At 39.8% G+C, this 16,285-nt stretch overlaps 1 protein-coding gene across 6 annotated transcripts in view; it reads right to left on the reverse strand.

Moving 5' to 3' along the window:
- Dip2c (disco interacting protein 2 homolog C) overlaps positions 1-16,285 on the reverse strand; it is a 438,929-nt gene that overhangs the window by 121,877 nt on the left and 300,767 nt on the right. For all 6 annotated transcript variants that reach the window (XM_052729332.1, XM_052729331.1, XM_052729329.1 and 3 more), the window contains 7 exons: positions 15,207-15,298; positions 12,897-13,007; positions 7,086-7,209; positions 6,624-6,733; positions 6,349-6,451; positions 4,581-4,645; positions 56-149 (listed from right to left, as the gene is read on the reverse strand). In XM_052729332.1, the coding sequence (XP_052585292.1) occupies positions 56-149; positions 4,581-4,645; positions 6,349-6,451; positions 6,624-6,733; positions 7,086-7,209; positions 12,897-13,007; positions 15,207-15,298 (699 nt within the window). The remainder of the gene's footprint in view (positions 1-55; positions 150-4,580; positions 4,646-6,348; positions 6,452-6,623; positions 6,734-7,085; positions 7,210-12,896; positions 13,008-15,206; positions 15,299-16,285) is intronic.

Consider the following 16,285-nt stretch of genomic DNA (forward strand, 5'->3'; position numbering starts at 1 on the left):
GGGAATGGTAAATTATCTTGTCACCAAATCACCCACAGACCCAGGAGAGACCAACCTTTGTACTGGCAGACCTTCTGGATCCAGGAGAGGGGGTTTACCTTCATCAGTGAGTACGGGATGCTGATGACATGCATCATGTTCATGACACTCTGAAACCAATGATGAACACAAGAGGTAAGAAAAGAGGTTGGGATACAAGATAAGAGGGTTCACTGTTCTGATGTAGGGAAAACAAGTCAGCCACGGCTCAGCAGGTAAAAGAATAAACATGAGCACCTCAAGGATGTACTGTGGTTGACAAATGCAAGAGGAGCTTTTGGGAGACAAGCAGATAGCTGACTCAAGTGAGGCTCAATATTAAGGTATACTTAGGTACAATCCTTTTAGACAAAGGACCTCTTGGAGATTAGCTCATCTTCTCTACTCCTCAACTACTCCTGATCGAGTCAAACAATTTAAGTTCCAAATCCTTTTCTCATTAAAATCTTGTATTAAAAAGAATCTCAAAAGACATTTTTCAAAAGCGATGCACAGGGCTGGGGAAATAGTTCAGTTGGTGAAGTGTCTGCCAGGCAAGCATGAGAACATAAATTCTGATCCTCCAGTACCCATGAAAAAGCTGTACATGGTGCTATGTGTCTGTAACTCCAACACCAGGGGGAGTGAAGAGGCACAGACAGGGAAATCCTTGAAGCTCATTGGTTAGTCAGCCTAATCCAATCAATGAGCTTCAGCTTCAGAAAGAGAAGACCCTGTCTCAAAAAGATAAAGGTACCAGATATTTAACTTGGGCTTCTATGCATATATATGCACACATGTGCACAGGAACCTGTATACATCTACACTAACAAGTATATATACCACACACATGCACATAGGCACATACACAAAGCACAACATACACACAACACACCATACACACTCCAAATAAGAAGAGGATACATAAATACCCAAGATATTTATGAAAAAATGCTCATCACAGCAAACCAGGGAAATGGAAGTCAAAATTAAATCAGTTATCACCCCTTTCAGAATGGCTATTACAAAAAAAGAAAGAAAGAAAGAAAGAAAGAAAGAAAGAAAGGAAGGAAGGAAGGAAGGAAGGAAGGAAGGAAGGAAGAAAGAAAGAAAGAAAGAAAGAAAGAAAGAAAGAAAGAAAGAAAGAAAGAAAGATGGAAAGAAAGAAAAATGCTAGTAAATACTCAGAGAAAGGGTAATCTTAAAAAAAACTTGATGGGAATGTACATTCGTATAGCCATAGTGAAAAACCAAATAGAAACAATAATAACAAGACAACTACAATGTGATCTATCAGGATCACTACTGGGCATATTTACAGAGGAACTGAAATCATTATGTTGAAGAGACATCACACTCATGAGCTCACTGTAGCACTGTCTCAAACAGCCATGATACTAATTTAACCTAGGTATCTATCAATGGAGGAATGGGTAGAAAGTGTGATACATATACATAGTGGAATATTTTGAAGATATAAGAATGGAACCCTGTCATGTGTTGCAATAGGAATATAACCAGAGGACATTATGTTAATCAGTCAGGCATAGGAAGACAAAATACTTTATGGTGTTATTTATATGTGGAAGCTAAAATGTTGATCTCAAACAAGAGGTAAATACAGTAGTGTTATTAGAAGTTTGAAATGGGAGTTACAATGGAATGAAGAAGAGGTAAATGCACACAAGATACAGCTAGATGGGAAGATTATCCTCTAATATTCTACACTTAATCTTAGTCAAATGACCAAGAAATGGTAACTTTTAATTTTCTATAGCACAGTAGGATAACAAAGGTGGACAAGATTGATAGTTTCAGAGTAACTACTAGAGAAATTCTGAATGTTTCTGGAATAACAATGATACATATGCCCACACCAATTACTCTGCTCTTATCTTAACACATATTACATATACTGAAAGTCACACAGGATTACTTACACATGTAATTGTCAATTACAAACAAATATATAACACTTAGCTTTACAGTTTTTTATTCTTAGTCTGATTCCTTTTTAAAGAAGAGCATAATAGCCATCTCCAAAATTAATGTTGCTAGTTAACAGACTATAAACAAGCAACTTTGGAAAGGTCTCAGAACCACAGTCTCCATCCAGCCTTGCCACCATAGATAGACTCTTAGTTCCTTAAAGTGGATGATGAAAGTTGACTATAAAAATGGTCAATGCACAAACGTTGTGATTAAGACTCACATGCCTTGCAGATATATTGATCTGCAGCACAGCCCTAGGAAGTACTACAGACTGTAAACATCAAGTCAGTGCTTTGGCTTGGCTTCTGTGCCCTGGGGAATCACAGCTTCAAAGGAAGAAGCTCCAAATGAAAACGAAAAGACCACCATACATCCCCCACCAGGAATGAGTTCTCCACAGAACCTATGCAAACTCAGCTTCTGGGAGTTTCTTCCTATTGAGTTCTGGGGAGGAGCTTAAGCACCACCAAAGCACCGCCAGGACGAGGCAAAGCATATGCTACAATGTGTTCAATTATCTGGCTTTAGGAGAAGTCAACAAAAGAGACTCACAAATTGCCAGGTACTGCAGACAGGGATGTAGAACAACAGAATTAAAGTGTGTGGTCAACAAATGAGCCACTTGAGCAGAATTGGTGATACTGTCTGAGGGCGCTGGGAAGCAGGGACACAGAAGACAATGTATAATCAGAACCATGGCATGTGCTCTAGAGGTACTAACTGTAATAGTAACCATTTCCGTTCTTGAGGATGTGACAATGGAACCACATGCATCACAAAAACAGACCGGCTATGTGCTTACTCAACACCAAGCCCATCATTCTTATGCCAAACACAACAGGTAAGACTATTCCCATTTGACTCTATTAATAGATGAATTTTGCTAGGCCCCCCAGCTACTTGGGAGGTTGAGGCAGGATAACTGCACATCCAAGGCCGGTCTAGATAACTTAGCCAAGACTCTATCTCAAAAAGAAAACCCTGCCCAGTGTGGTGGCACATACCTTTAATCCCAGCACTTGGGAGGAAGAAGCTGGAGGATCTTTATGAGTTCAAGGATCTTTATGAGTTCAAGGCCAGTCTAGTCTATAAAACGAGTTCCAGGACAGCTAGGGTTGTTACACAGAGAAACCCTGTCTCAAAAAAACCCAACCAACCAACCAACCAAACAAACAAAAAAACAAAAGAAAATATCTAGGCTGTAGTTCAATGGAAGCATTTGCCTAAGATTAAAAAAGCCCTGGACTTAATTTTCAGCACTGAAAAAAGGGTCTTGTACACATAAATATGACACTCACTAGAGGCTCAGCTACAACAGTTTTCTGAATTCTATAACCTCAAACCTGTGTTATTCCCTCTGCAACAGCACATACCAACAATGCCAACATTTTGAACTATTTTTCTGCATCTCCACATATAAAAGCATCCACATGTCAGAAGTAAGCCTTACTGGACTACCTACAAGATACTTTTTCTTTTTTTTTTTTTTTTTTTTGGTTTTTCGAGACAGGGTTTCTCTGTGTAGCTTTGCGCCTTTCCTGGAACTCACTTGGTAGCCCAGGCTGGCCTCGAACTCACAGAGATCCGCCTGGCTCTGCCTCCCGAGTGCTGGGATTAAAGGCGTGCGCCACCACCGCCCGGCTCTTTTTTTTTTTCTTTTTTTTTCTTTTTTTTTTTTTTTTTAAGATACTTTTATGTTAATGGATCATACTAATAGATCTGGCTCACCAACAAATAGTAAACTGCAATATTTATATTCTCACCATTCATGTAAAAATTACTGCAGTTTTCTACTTCAGAAAATAAATGATGTTTAGGCATAAGAAACTACTAAGAAAACAAACAAGTCAGTCAAAACTGCCCCATATAAGACGGATGGGGAATCCCAAGCATGTGTTTTTTTCTTTCTCTCTTTCTTCCTTTCATTTTTCTATCTTTCTTTCCTTCTTTCTTTCTTTTTTTTCTTTTTCTTTCTTTCTTTCTTTCCTCTCTCTCTCTCTCTCTCTCTCTCTCTCTCTCTCTCTCTCTCTCTCTCTCTCTCGTGCCAAAAACACCTTTAAAATCTAAGGTTATTTCTCTCCTAAAGTACCCACAGCCAGCTCAGTAATTACTTTGCAAGTGTCACTGATAATAAGATGAACATCTGTTCATAATGCATGATAAACTTTCATTTTAAGGACAAGTCTAAAATCCCTTTTTTCCCTTGCAAATAATCTAAGAGCAAATTTCCCAACTCTTAGAAAACCAGTAAGAACATTCTGTAGAGAATGGGAAAGTGATCCTGACAGATAAGGCAATGGTAACATCAGCAGGAAACCTTCAAAGCTCACAAGATTTGAATGGGCCTTAAAAATGCCATTCTTGTAGCTGTTACCTCAATATATGGGTCCAAGATTCAAAACAGTTTTTCTGAGACCAGCTGTCCTTATTGTACTATGGCAGTAAGCTGGCTGAGTGGACAATATAACTCCTAACACAAGATTTCTTTGTTTACAATGTGAGAAGAGACTTTGCAGATGTTGGACACACTTGCATAATGATACTTTGAGGCATGAAGAGGGCTTACTTACTGTCAGTATGCCATGCCAGAGCCCCACATCCTTTTTGAAGTCTAGAACATTCACAATTGTTTCAGCTGTATAAGAAAAAAAAAATCACAGTTTTACTTGACATGATAGAGCAGCATTAGTGAAATTGCAAGGAAAACCCATCACCTGAGGGGTCATCCTGGATCTTAGAAGAATACCATATTACTCTGTCTTTACAGAAATTTTACAGTCATTTACAGATGACTAAGCAGTGCTGGCCAGGCTAGAGAGTGTTTTCAGGATAATATTTGGGCATGCCAGTGAACAGCAATTGCTGCCCACATACCATCACTGAAAAACATCTTCCCATTATCAGATATGGTAGTGCAGGCCTGTGATGACAGCACTTGAGAGTCTAAGAGAGGATGATCACAAGGCTTGGCTACACAGCTAATTCAAAGCCAGCTTGGGCATACAGTGAGACTTCTAAAACGCTGTCACATAACAACATATCCCCAAACACAGTATTAACCATCCTATTTATGTTTTGCCTTCCTGGGGCTTTCTTTTAATTTCTCCCACATGTGACCTAGTTTTTATAACAGGGAAACATGGAGGGGGGAAGAGATTTTGGCAATGCATAGGCTTGCTTTGTCATATTAGAACTGTTTAATAGTGGTAGGGGTAGGACAAAAAAGAGGGTGAGATTCCTCAAGATAGGGATGATGTAATATTGAAGCAGCATGGCAATGAGAATTCCAAAGGGGAAAGAACAGGGGAAAAGGTGTAAAATATGTTGTTGAAAATTATTTCCAAAAACCAAGGAACTTCAAAGCATGCAGGCCAGGATACACAAGTCACTATGTTTTAACAAAAAGAATAGCAGAGATCAGAGGATATGTGTCTCTAAGTGTTAAACAGTATAACCATTAATAGAGCATGTCTAACAGACAAATTATTCTTTAAAAGGACAAGAATGGGAAGATCACATGAACAGAGGGAAAAAGGAAAGTCACTTAGAAGTAGGTTTAGGGACCACTACTTGCTTCTTCAGGTCTCAGAAACTGACGTCAGTGTAGAGCTGTCTGCTGTGACTATGCCCTCCCTGTAAAGGCAGTTGGAGCCACAAGCCAAAGGCTCTTGGAGGGGTTGCTTTAGCTCTTCCTTCTCTGTGTCCACTCAACCCTATTATCATGGTTACTGCCATGCACTCTATCTCTGCTTCTCATAACTAGAGAAAACACACCAGGAAAAACAACTGTCCTCCAGTAAAGCTTGAAAACCTATTCTCAAAACTTCTTATTTAATAGTGAGGAGTGGGCTAAAACATGGCACTTAAAGAGAAAGAGCTTCCAAAGATTCACATGTTGGTGGGGACTAGCACATGTGTGCCAACTGTGAGATGAACCACACGTCTTCAAACTCACTGGTAAAGTTTTAACACCTCTTATGGGGCTGTTATTATTAAATGAGGACATGGGCAGGGCTCCATAGGTGTATACATGGAAAATTTCATATGAGGACACAGTAAGAATGCATTATCTAGAAGGACGGTAGAGCCCACCATTGCCAGCATTCTCATTTCAGACTTTCCACTGCAGTCCCTGTGTCTCTGTAACACCAGTTCAAGTTGACACACTAATTCGACTACTTAAAGTTCACAAACTGATGGATGGAATTGGGCACAAACAGATTGCTACTTTGATGAGTACCAGTAGGAACCACACAAGCTGGCTTGCCATCAGGCATCCCTGGTTAGTGGGGCATCTCCAAAAACCCAGATCCAAGGGAGTCTCAGGGCCATCCACACCTTCTGTATAGCCGCAGGCCTGTGTGAGTGCCTGGCAGTGTGTCAGAAGTGCTATCCTTGTCACAGTCACCCCAAGAACGCTTCCATCTTTACACGTCTTATACTGAAACGAGACAAAAAGTATGGAAAGAGATTTGACACATTTCTGGTCCCCACTCAATAGCTTCTAGTTATTTGAGATACTTTGAGTCTCTCCACTAGTGTAATGAGGAGAAGTGCACACCTTTTTCCAGTATACACATCCAGACCCTGGGAAAGGATGATATCCATCTTACCTCAATATAAGCTGTGTCGTTATTTGCATCTTTGATGTGTGGAAACCAGTCACGAGGAGGTTTAGAGAGGTGTTTTGATTCTGTGACAAACCATAGCAGCTTTGGCCAACCTTAGAAATAAATCATAAATTCCCTTTAAGTAAATAGGGCCTAGAAAACAGGTCTGCAGAATTTCCTTCTCTCTGATTACAGAGCTTGCTTTCAAACATCACTTCAGCCTACATGGAATCTCTGGCATTCCCATATGTTAAACTGAAGACAGTATCATCAAAAGAGTGTTCAAGATACCACCAGCAACATCATGTCACCCCACAGGTTATGAGCTACACATATTATCAGAAATGTTGACATGCCAGAAAAGTTCTGTTCTAGACTCAACAGACATTCTTCCACAAGTGAATAGCCAGTCTACAGAATGAAAGATTGAAAGGGGAAGCAAATCTCAGGGACTCTGTAGCATACCTTTGAACTGTGGGATCTCTCCTGTTGGGCTTTTGGGAAGTCCTTTGTGACAGGCATCACTAGTCAAGGCAACAGTTACTCCACAGCTTCCAAGCAAGAAACCTATCTGCTGGCTCCCTGCATCCTGAAAGGTGATCAAGGAAAGAGATCAGAATCTAAGACAAGTCCAGCAGTGGTGGCATATGCCTTTAATCCCAGGACTTGTGAGGCAGAGGCAGGCAAATCTCTGTGAGTTTGAGGCCAGTCTGGTCCACAGAGTGAGGTCCAGGATAGCCAGGGCTATACACAGAAACCCTGTCTCAAACAACAAGAATCTAAGACTAAATTGCACTCCTAGCCAAAGCACTGCCTTATCATCTAGGGTTGCAAGGAAATGAACTGCCCTCCCCAAGACCCTTCTTCCCCAACCGTATGTGTGTGTGTGTGTGTGTGTGTGTGTGTGTGTGTGAGAGAGAGAGAGAGAGAGAGAGAGAGAGAGAGAGAGAGAGAGAGAGGAGATTGAAAGAGCAAGAGAGCTCATAAGTATGTGTTCACACATAAAAAACAAGTTGTGTGGGTAGGAAAGTTGAGAGGATTTGAGAGGGGTTATGGGAGGGGATAATATGATCAAAATATATTCTATAAAATTTTTTATTAAAAAAATGATCCTAAGGTTTCATTATTGTGGAGAGAAATTATCTATAACATGAACATCTAGCAACCTGATTTTGACCCACTCCAAGACTGGTTATAGAGATGTCACACCTAGTAGGTTATAGAACCAAGAGGAATCTTCATCCAGAGTAATGACAACCAGGATCACTTTTTCCATGATGCATACGTCACATCTCAGTGGAGTAACCAACACACACTAAAATGGGCTATGGATTCAGGGCAATAACTCTGGAGACAGAAAGCTTAGAAAGGCACCAAGCTGCCAGGACTAAATGTCACCTTTCAGCAGATGTCACAGATGGGGCTGTCCCTGGCTGCAACAGCCTCAGTTGTGAGTTTTACTGTCCCTATACCTAGCTTGCTTCTCATGAAGATAGATGATAAGCAGACTAGTCACCTAGATTCAATTGCTCTCCCATCAGCTCTTCTATGCTGTTGGTTTGAAAAAAAATCAGTCTCAGAGTATCCAGCATTTCTGGAACTAAAAACATATCATGGTATAGGAGAATTGAGTTTGACCCTATGAACAACCTTCAGGAAGTCTGGCTTGTTGACTCTCCTGCCTGTCCCAGGAAATCACTGGGCAAAGCAGAGTGCTTTGGTATTCATCAGCATTAACATTTCAAAACTGCTGTCTGCTAAGTGTTTGGATTATACTTTTCCTAATGTAGATTTAAAATCTTTAGTCACCTTACATGGATTTTTTTTCAGGGAGCAACAGCCAACAAGTTAATTGCATAATTAACACAACCCTGCAATGAGAGAAGTGATGTGGACTTCACTATATGGGGACAGTTCCTATTTTGGAGACATTTTTGTGGGGCTTTTTATTGTTGCAATACTGTTTTCAAGTAAAGTCAAGATCAAACACTACTCCTCTGATGAGGTGAGGCAGGCAGAAGAAGTAGGTTTTAGCAGCAGGAAGCTGGCTGCTTCTCAAGCTTATAAATGCCTTGCTGAGTCAAGCCAACACCACAGCTGTCTCCCAGTGGGGAGTGACTGGGGTCAGAGTTACACACAGCTACCTGCAGCATACATACAGATAAGAGAGTATGACACTCTGACCTTGGGCCTAAAGCCAGGAGTCCAACCCTCTCCTACCCCAAACAATCAAATACATAAATAGACCCCTAAAAGCTAGGAACATAATTAAGTTTAAAGAGCATTTGCAAGATATATATGAATGCCTGGGGTGTTCAATCCCCAGTACTGAGAAAAATTTTAAAAAGAGAAGGAGCAACATGTTTGGACATAAATACTACTTAAGAGGGGTGAAAAACAATATGCAAGGAGCATCATGAAATGTGCACATCTTTGTTCCTTTCAAGCTCAAAAAAACTTTTTATCTGCAAGATTATAGTATCTTATGACTTAGAACTGTATGTATATAATTTATTTAGCTCTCTATCTCCAATGAATCTGTTTGTGTTTTTAATATGATCTCTATATCTTGGCTGAATTTACCTGTTATCAGTATTTGTTCCCCTAATATTATTAAATTACTTCTCTGAAAAACAAAACAAAACAAACTTCAATACTGTAGAATGGTCTTTCTGTATGCTGTGAATATGTGTTGTTACCACTGTTGAATAAAGAAGCTGCTTTGGCCTATGGCAAGACAGGTTATAGCCAGGTAGGAAATCCGAGAGACACAGGGAGAAAAAAGGTAGAGTTGGGCAGATGCCATCTAGCCACGGAAGGATCAAGATATCAGCTTACTGATAATGCCACGGCCATATGGCAATATATAGATTAATAAAAATAGGTTAATTTAAGATGTTAGAGCTAGTTAGCAGTAAGCCTGAGCCATAGACCAAACAGTTTGTAATAAAGAGAGAGAGAAAGAGAGAGAGAGAGAGAGAGAGAGAGAGAGAGAAGCAGCATGAGAAGTGGGAGAGGAGAATGACATGAGGAGGAGGAGGACAGCCCTGCAATATAAAAGAGTGAAAGTCATATGAGATTTCAAGACTGCCATCAGTATTAAATGTCTCTAATTGCACCTCCTATTCTACAAAGTACCTCTCCAGGGGCTAGACATAAGCTTCCGATAAAGTCTACCCCTCAGATAACACCAAACACACACTAGAGCCAGCTTCATCTACAACCTTCTACATCCAACATTCAAGCAAGATGGTGGGATGAGGTGATGCATCAGACTGTATCAAAACAAAGGGCAAAGAAGAAGAGCTTTGTGGTCCTTACAGTCTCTCCTCCTGACCCAAGAACAGGATAAACAGCTACAAATCCACATAGCAGCAATGGCTTCCTGTGGTCTGCAAGGTCCCTGGAAAGGTATCTGCCTCCATCTGGCTGGATGAGAGTCCAAGCCAGAGAAATGGTCACCACATCTCAGGATGTGAAATGAGATAAATCCTCCCAGACACACACTCTGACCTTGACATCATCTGCCAAGTACTTTGCCCCTAAAAATAAGCATGGCTCTGACAGGTAGTTTCTTTCTCAGGTAAGAGCACATATGTAGACACACCACACTCAGAGGAGAGAAGAGGCAGGCTGTGTCACCAGAACTCCATCTATCACACCCCTGGCAGTTCTGTAACACTAAGGGCAGCAGATGATCACTCCCTTTATGATCAAAGTTCGTAACTTTTCCTATTTAATAAAAGCTACACCAAATCTGAACTCAAATATTTCTATTTATTTCCAAAAATTTCTTCAACATAGAAAAGGCTAACTGATAATGTCATTGTTTAGAAATCGCTTGTGTGTGGCCTCTGGGGCAGTAACTCTTCACATCATTGTATCGTATCAAATTTTTGTCTAAGATAGGTCTATCAAAGGTCTATCAATTAATGTCTTTTTAGCTGTGTTTAGAATGGTAACCTTCAAGCACACACAGATGCCAGAGATAAGAAAAAGCATCCTCATGTGCAGATCATGCAGTGTTAATAATTATAAATTTTTGACCATGCTGGCCTCATCAATTATCCTCACTGTACAAGTGCATACTCATAGAAAATGTTTATTATTCCAACACAAGTGAATATGCTGTATGTGCTCACGTGCGCACACATACACAGGAACATATCCACCCATGTACAGTAACTCACATGTGAATCACATTATGGTCATACACATCCCCAGATACATACTTGGATGTCCATACACATTAAGGAACACTCACACACCATATCCAGGCATATAATAAAGTGAATCCCAGGTGTCTGCCATACAGTGTATACAAGGATACTTCAGCTAGAGGACACCCTTTCTGGAGCAGGCCTTCCTCACCCTGGCAAGCAGCTGTTCCTCATCTCCCCACAGCCCTCTGCAGCTCCACTCCTATTTTCTTTCTATTTCTGTGGTTCAAAATGCCACTCTGTTTATATAAAGTAGTAAGCATATAAGACTCTGACATTATTCCTTCCAGATGTCCCATCTGAAATGGTATTGGAAACATTCTTTGTTTTTGTTTGTTTCCAGATAGGGTCTCATTCAATAGCCCACATTGGTCTCATTGAGGGCAACCTGCCTGTTTCAGCATCCCTAGGGCTATGATTACAGGCGAGTGTCCCAGGTCCCCATAATTTACTAACACAAGCAACCAATCAATCATGATTAGAGCCCTCTGGAGAAAGCCAGGTACCCTTGACGGCATACACAAAGGCTCAGGCAGCAACAGATCACTATGGCTGTTACGCAGCTGTTTAAGATATGGCAGGAAGGGAATGACCAGGCAAGAACAGGCTATTTCATTCTGTCATCACTGGTACATACACAGTCAGATTCTTCATTCTGCCAGCCTGGCTGGGTCTGTGCAGTAGCTATCACTTGGTACCCACATCATCACACCTGTGGATAACCTTTGCTCCTCAAGGACATCTTGCCCTAACTTACTTTTCAGGTTCATAAACTCACTTGTCTGACAGAAATACATACAGGTTCAGACACCATGAGATAGTGACAGTCATTTTCCAGATACACAATGACAATTGAAATCCCACTGACAAGATTGTAGGTTGGTTTTCTCTTGTCCCCTCCCCTGTCCGACTCAAACTATAAGTTGGGTCACTAACTTCTCAGTAAAAATGCCTAGATGTTTTCCTTTCACTACTAGAATTAGAGAAAAAAAAAAAATAAGGGAAGTTGTTACTTAGGCATTAAACAACCTTTAGGATTGAGAACAAGGAGTGTTCAATAGCGCCCTTATGGCAACTCTAGTGGATGTTGAACAGGGAGATGCAAGAATTAGGCTTCACATAATTTATTACCTACTCATACACTTATTCCATTTCCAATTGTTCCCAAGTAAGAACAGTGAGGTAAAAATAAGAAAACTGCACAGGGCAACAGGCTCCTATGTTCTACAGGCACAAGACAGGAAAGAAAGTTCAGCTGCACTCTTAGGGAAATGCAAATTTAAATCACAGTGAGATTATTTCACATCTATTGGAATGGCTTTTTATCAAACAGGTGAACAGTAACAGGTGAGGACAAAACTGTGAAGAAAAGTAAACCCTGCAAACTATTAGTGGTGCTGAAAACTACTACAGTGATCCTGGGAAATGGTGTAGAGATTCCTACACTAACACCAGAGCTTCTACAGCCCTGGTTGCTGCAGGCAACAAATCATATTAGAGAGCGCCAAATACGCTGGTGAGCAGTGTATACAATATTAGCTTCTTATTGGTCTCACAGTAAGAATACAGAATAAAGATAATAGCAAGTTTAGTCATCTTAATTAGAGAGTAACATATGAGGTGAACATGGAACTTGACAATATCAAGACAACTGAACACAAGTCAAGGACCATCACCCATAATCAAGACAAGTCAATGAGTGCTATCATGTACCTGGCTTTCTATGTAAAGATACTAAGGAATGAGAAAATAGATCGAGATAAGACAGTTCCATGCTGTGCGGACAAATAAACTTAAGTTCCATCTCTGAGAGGTCTCACACCTGCAGGTGAGAGAGACATGCTGTGTGTGTGAATAACTATTCCCTTAATAGATGAAACTGATGAAAATCTGTTCTGAGCCTTAGAGACAGCAATTACATGTCACTGCACTTGCACAGCAAAGATAAAAATCCATTTACAAAACGGTAGCCAGCATATTCTCGCCCAGCATATTAAATTGCCACTGAGCCTGTCACTTCCCTCTAATAGGGTTTAATAAACAATGAGTTCTTTACCTTTCTTGTGAGTGGCACTTCAATGGGGACAGGAACAACTTCAGCCAGAAGGCAACCATAGAAGGCCACCATGAAAGCAGCAGGGTCATTGTTGGGGAACACCAGTGCCACCTGGAGATGTGCAAGACACAGAGCAGACAAAAAAGCATGATTTATCTTTCCACAGACAGCAGAATGAAAATTCCAAGACCCCAACACAATAGCATAGGCCTATAAGACCAGTACTCAGCAGGCTGAGGAAGAAGGGTTATAAGTTCAGGGCCAGCGTGGGCTACATAGCAAAAATATATCTCAAAGGTGATGGATGATGAGAAAAGTGTTTTATGCAAAATGCATAGTAAGAAATACTTTAATATGTGTCCCATACTTTTTTTTTTCAACTTACATGGAAGGGAAACATTAACAGCTGCCAACTACAGTACCATTACTAGGCAATAGCTCATTTTATTTTCTTCTCTCATCTTCCATAGCCATGTAATTTTCATGTACATAAAAAGTATACATAATATGTGTTTTTACTCTTTTCACTGATCTATATAAATAACTCCTTATATTCTGATATATAGTTCTCACAACAATAATTAAATGCTTGTATAATCCATTACTAGGTAGTTGGGTAAAAAGCTTGGGAGCTAGACCCAGATAGGACTTAATTCAGATCCTAAGGTACTTCTGAATTCTGGGATCTTAGGCACAATTTTGGCCTTTCTAAGCCTTGGTTTCCTTGTATGAGAAAAAGAGCAATAATAGAAACTGCAACTGACTGTCACAGTAAAGGTCAAATGAAACAGGGTTTACAGAGTTCAATGTGAAGCATGACACATCGCATCATATCTATCTATAAACACGTGTTACTAGTAATCCTCACATTACCAGTTCTGGTATAAGTTCAACATCAGTCTCTTACATTGTACATGCATATTTTCACTGCCTACTACTACTAAAGCTAAGTATTTAATCAGTATTTGATTGTTCCTGGTCCTTCCTTGCTCATCCAACCTCCTCAGTTCAGCCAGACTGAAAGCAGACAATTATAAACCAGCACTGATTACTAAATAGAGTTTCCAGCACTCCTTAACAATATGGCATATCTTAAGGATGGAAATTTTTCCTCTTATGGATTCCTTTGCATTTCCCATATTTACCCTTTCAATGTCTTGCTATGTTCCCTGGAACTTGTGTTTAATATACTGTAACAAAGATTTCTTGATATATTTTCACATTTTGGCATATATTTGATATTTTAAATGTGTTTCCTTTATATTCATAGGTAATAAGTATTAGACCCAATTTCCCCATACCCTTTAAATGAAGAGAGACTTAATGTTGGTGTGGACATACATTCTGAGAAATATGTTAAGTATTTTTATACTTATGGCTGTATCAGAGAATGTACTCATGCAAACTGTCATTGAATGTCAGTATGTGGTACATGACTACAACACAGCCAATTTAACGTTTATCCTATCCTAGTGCTCTCCTCTACAGTAAGTTTTTAAAACAGGATCCCCACTATGTTCTTCAGGATGCTGCCTCTATTTTCACACCAGCTCCTCTAGCATGTTGCAGCACCTTCAGTGTTAACTCTTTACAAGCAAAGTAGGTGTATTTTCACAGGCACATAAATCTAGCACATATGCATCATTTTTTGTAGTTTCTTATTCTGGAGTTCCAAATAGTTTCTTTAAATAATGTTCTAAATAGGACTTATTAATTTTGGTAAGAACATTTAGATAAGATAAACAGGCTCCCATAAAAGGATTGTGATGGCAGTTATGAAGGCAGGAGCTGTATATCTTAAATTTGGTCATGCTGGCTGTTTAGCAATACAAGACAGTTGGTGGAAATAATATTAAGTTTTAGAACACGTGATTTCTTTTCTACATGGCTAGAAGAGCAGCTAGATGAACAAGTTTGAAAAGGAATAAGGTGATTTATTTGTGTGTGTAAGCATACTAAAATTCTTTGAGACTGAGGTCTCATGTGTATCTGCCTTCATTGAGGAAGTCAGTGTGTGTGGACAGCACATTTTCGGATGGGGAGGCTCCTAAAGAAACAAGAGACAATAATAAATTTATAACTTCCCAGGTGACTATACTGCCACATGATTTATTCCCACAAAGTAGGCCAAGAAGTCTAAGGAAACTGATCAAAGCAGCAAAACACACAAAACTCCCCAATCTGATGGTCGTACCTGTTCACAATGAATGCATACTTGTCTTTCAAATCCAACTGTATTCTAAGGAGGAAGGCAGACTGAATTCTGGGATTATAAAACAGAAGTTATCTAGTTATTTGAACCTCACTTACCCTGTCTCCAGGCCGTACCATAGGTTCTTGCTTTGTACCTAATTTATGTAGAATGTTGTAAGCAACCTTCATACTTCTTGTCCATAGTTTGCCTGTTAATATAAAGTACAAACATACAAGCAACTTTAACATTCACATGCATATTCAGTTACACACAACTGTAAATATTAAGTAAACTAGGGAACATTTTCAAAGTCAAGCACATACATCTATTTTGCTCAGTATATGTGGTTGGAAGTAACTGTCATGTAGGAAACTATTGACAAAAAAGGGAACAGGGAAATAATAAAAATCTGAAAGCTAAAAACACATTCAGAAGTAGTAGTAGAGATTTTAAAAACAGCACAGAGATGAGGGGAGGAGAAGAGAGGGAGAGAGAAGAGAGGGGGAGAGAGAAGAAGAGAGAGGGAGAGAAGAAGAGAGAGGAAGGAGGAGAGGGGAAGAGGAGGAAGAGGAGAGGAGAGATTGAAAGATTTAATTTCCACCTGTTTAGCCAGTCTTATGCTTGGCCTATGACAGGGAAGGAGTTGATGGGACATGAAGCCGTAAGTTTTTTTTATTAGTTAACAGTATACAGGCATGGGAATGGGAGGGATGGGGTCTTGAAAAATCCTCTCTCACGAAGTTTACCCAGAGATTTTTTTTTTTTCTGTTTTAAGCCTTCAACTTAAGTTCCTAGAATCAGGATGGAAAATAAGTACTAAACATGACACATTGCCAGAAAATCATCAGAGCAAGGCCTTAACACCCTTAATTCCTCTCAGTGTATGATGTACTTACTATAAAGCTACAGAAAAATTTAATTGCCACATTTCTTCTGGGTTAAGCATGGGGACGACAAGTCCCAGTGAGAGTAATAAAGCTGTACCAGTGACATCCATCTCTTATTAATGTGTCCAATGAACACAAATTGTGTAAAAATGTCTCTGACAGGTCATTCAAAGCCTGATCCCCTGCAAGTTGTAAACTTCTCAGAGTGAACATTTTCTAATCTCAGGACTTAGGGATTCTGGAAGAGGAGTCTTTGCCCTTAAAGTAATTAACAAATATCTATAATCATTTTAAAATTCTGAACTCTA

The sequence above is a fragment of the Peromyscus californicus genome, unplaced genomic scaffold (genome assembly GCF_007827085.1).
Source record: "Peromyscus californicus insignis strain IS unplaced genomic scaffold, ASM782708v3 Scaffold_8__1_contigs__length_139910024, whole genome shotgun sequence".
NCBI lineage: Eukaryota > Metazoa > Chordata > Mammalia > Rodentia > Cricetidae > Peromyscus > Peromyscus californicus.